Raw genomic sequence first — 2582 nt, 5'->3', positions numbered from 1 at the left:
AGGTGCATCAGAATAGCGATGGTTAGGTTAGGTGCATTAGAATAGTGGTGGTTAGGTTAGGTGCATCAGAATAGTGGCGGTTAGGTTAGGTGCATCAGAATAGCGATGGTTAGGTTAGGTGCATCAGAGTAGCGATGGTTAGGTTAGGTGGATCAGAAAAGCGATGGTTAGGTTAGGTGCATCAGAATAGTGGCGGTTAGGTTAGGTGCAACAGAGTAGCGATGGTTAGGTTAGGTGGATCAGAAAAGCGATGGTTAGGTTAGGTGCATCAGAATAGTGGCGGTTAGGTTAGGTGCATCAGAATAGCGATGGTTAGGTTAGGTGCATCAGAATAGCGATGGTTAGGCTAGGTGCATCAGAATAGTGGTGGTTAGGTTAGGTGCATCATAATAGCGATGGTTAGGTTAGTTGCATCAGAATAGTGGTGGTTAGGTTAAGTGCATCAGAATAGTGGTGGTTAGGTTAGGTGCATCAGAATAGTGGCGGTTAGGTTAGGTGCATCAGAGTAGCGATGATAAATTTTTCTAACAATGTGCTATGATGAGAACTCATACAGGTTAATTCTTAGATCACGGTTTTATACTCCAGTTGATCAGGTTATAGTCCTAGTAAAGGGACATCATAATGAATGCTAAACAAACATGGAACAATGGTTCACATAATTAGTAAAGGGACATCATAATGGACGCTAAACAAACATGGAACAATGGCTCACATAATTAGTTTGATTAAATTATTTGGTGCTTTAGAACTTTTTTGTTGTTTATTAACTGAAATGTGTTTTTGATCACTTTTTTATGACGTCTATGTGGAACAACATAGGCCTAATTACTGACTGGCCTGAAAGTTACTAAAGCATTATATCTTTTACATCCACATTAAAATCGCTATTAAAATAATCAACGTGGTCTACCATAAAGAGTAATACTAATTCGTCACTCTGAGATCAATGTAGAAAATTGATACAAGAGATAGATTGTTTAGTAAAACAGTTACAGTGGTAACAAAGTTAGACTTTCAGTAAAACAGTTATAGTGATAACAAAGTTAGACTTTCAGTAAAACAGTTACAGTGGTAACAAAGTTAGACTTTCAGTAAAACAGTTATAGTGATAACAAAGTTAGACTTTCAGTAAAACAGTTTCAGTGGTAACAAAGTTAGACTTTCAGTAAAACAGTTACAGTGATAACAAAGTTAGACTTTCAGTAAAACAGTTACGGTGGTAACAAAGTTAGACTTTCAGTAAAACAGTTACAGTGGTAACAAAGTTAGACTTTCAGTAAAACAGTTACAGTAATAACAAAGTTAGACTTTCAGTTAAACAGTTACAGTAGTAACAAAGTTAGACTTTCAGTAAAACAGTTATAGTGATAACAAAGTTAGACTTTCAGTAAAACAGTTTCAGTGGTAACAAAGTTAGACTTTCAGTAAAACAGTTACAGTGATAACAAAGTTAGACTTTCAGTAAAACAGTTACAGTGGTAACAAAGTTAGACTTTCAGTAAAACAGTTACAGTGATAATAAAGTTAGACTTTATGGCTTTTGTTTGTTTCTGTGTTTTTTCAGTAGCATGCACGTGTAAATCATTTCTTTGAGTTACCATTTGTTGGTGTTTTTTAAGATAAATCACAGACTGACCTTTCGTTTTGATTTGGTTGCCTCCAACTGTTTCTCTGTACACTCCCCTATAGTCTTGCTTCCCCACAGCTCTAGGCCTACTCGGAAGTAGGTAAATGTCATAGAGGAGATCGGCAGGATGTAGGTAAGGACCAGGATGTTAACGTTGTAGCTGTGAAACACAAGACGAAATGAACAATCATAATAACAGTAAGCCTAAACGAGATCAAACCATGTCTATTAAAATTAATCGGTGAAACAATAGCACAAGTTTTAAAGTAATCGACTGTGATCTATTTTTAAATCAAATAATTATAGCTGATGTGATATCTTTTGAAACCAAAGGAACGATTTAAATTATTTCTGAGGAACTTGATGCAAAAAAAAACATCCAACAATGTTATAGAATCATGTAAGCTTTTAATATAGCATAACATAATGTTTGGGGACAACAAGTGACCTATTGGTCCATTTCGGCTGTCCCATCCTCTAAACTAAACTAAAACTACTAAATAGCTTTTACGTTCCTTAATTAAAACAACAAAGTTGCAGAGATATTAAATTTCGACAGAATTACTTCGCAGTTTTATAAGAGATTTATATCTTGTAGTTCGCTACCAATATATAGAGAGAGAAGCTTTAGTAACCACATCAAGTATGAAAGACAATTATGATTCAATAAACAACGATTTTGAGGAACATAACACATGTTTCGACAGAACGAAACGATGAACCATCAACATATAGTTAACGTCTAGCTTTCGAAACGATAAACTGCTTCCGTAAGTTTAATGTTTGTTATAAAATAAGTAACAACATTCAACGTTTACAAATACACAACAATTTCGTGTTATATGTTAACGTAATCAGAGTGTCTAGTATTAGAAACTATAAACAACTTACATGTAATCAGTGTGTCTAGTATTAGAAACTATAAACAACTTACATGTAATCAGAGTGTCTA

General features: G+C 34.6%; 1 protein-coding gene across 1 annotated transcript in view; it reads right to left on the bottom strand.

Moving 5' to 3' along the window:
* Window positions 1-1639: 1639 nt before the first annotated feature.
* Window positions 1640-2582, bottom strand: part of LOC106475505 (tachykinin-like peptides receptor 99D) — a gene marked incomplete at both ends in the record, with an annotated part of 5884 nt that continues 4941 nt past the window's right edge. The window contains one exon of the mRNA XM_013936184.1: window positions 1640-1790. Coding sequence (XP_013791638.1) covers window positions 1640-1790 — 151 coding nt within the window. The remainder of the gene's footprint in view (window positions 1791-2582) is intronic.

The sequence above is a fragment of the Limulus polyphemus genome, unplaced genomic scaffold (genome assembly GCF_000517525.1).
Source record: "Limulus polyphemus unplaced genomic scaffold, Limulus_polyphemus-2.1.2 Scaffold8682, whole genome shotgun sequence".
In the NCBI taxonomy this organism is placed as follows: domain Eukaryota; kingdom Metazoa; phylum Arthropoda; class Merostomata; order Xiphosura; family Limulidae; genus Limulus; species Limulus polyphemus.
This window is presented reverse-complemented; position numbering and strand designations above follow the sequence as displayed.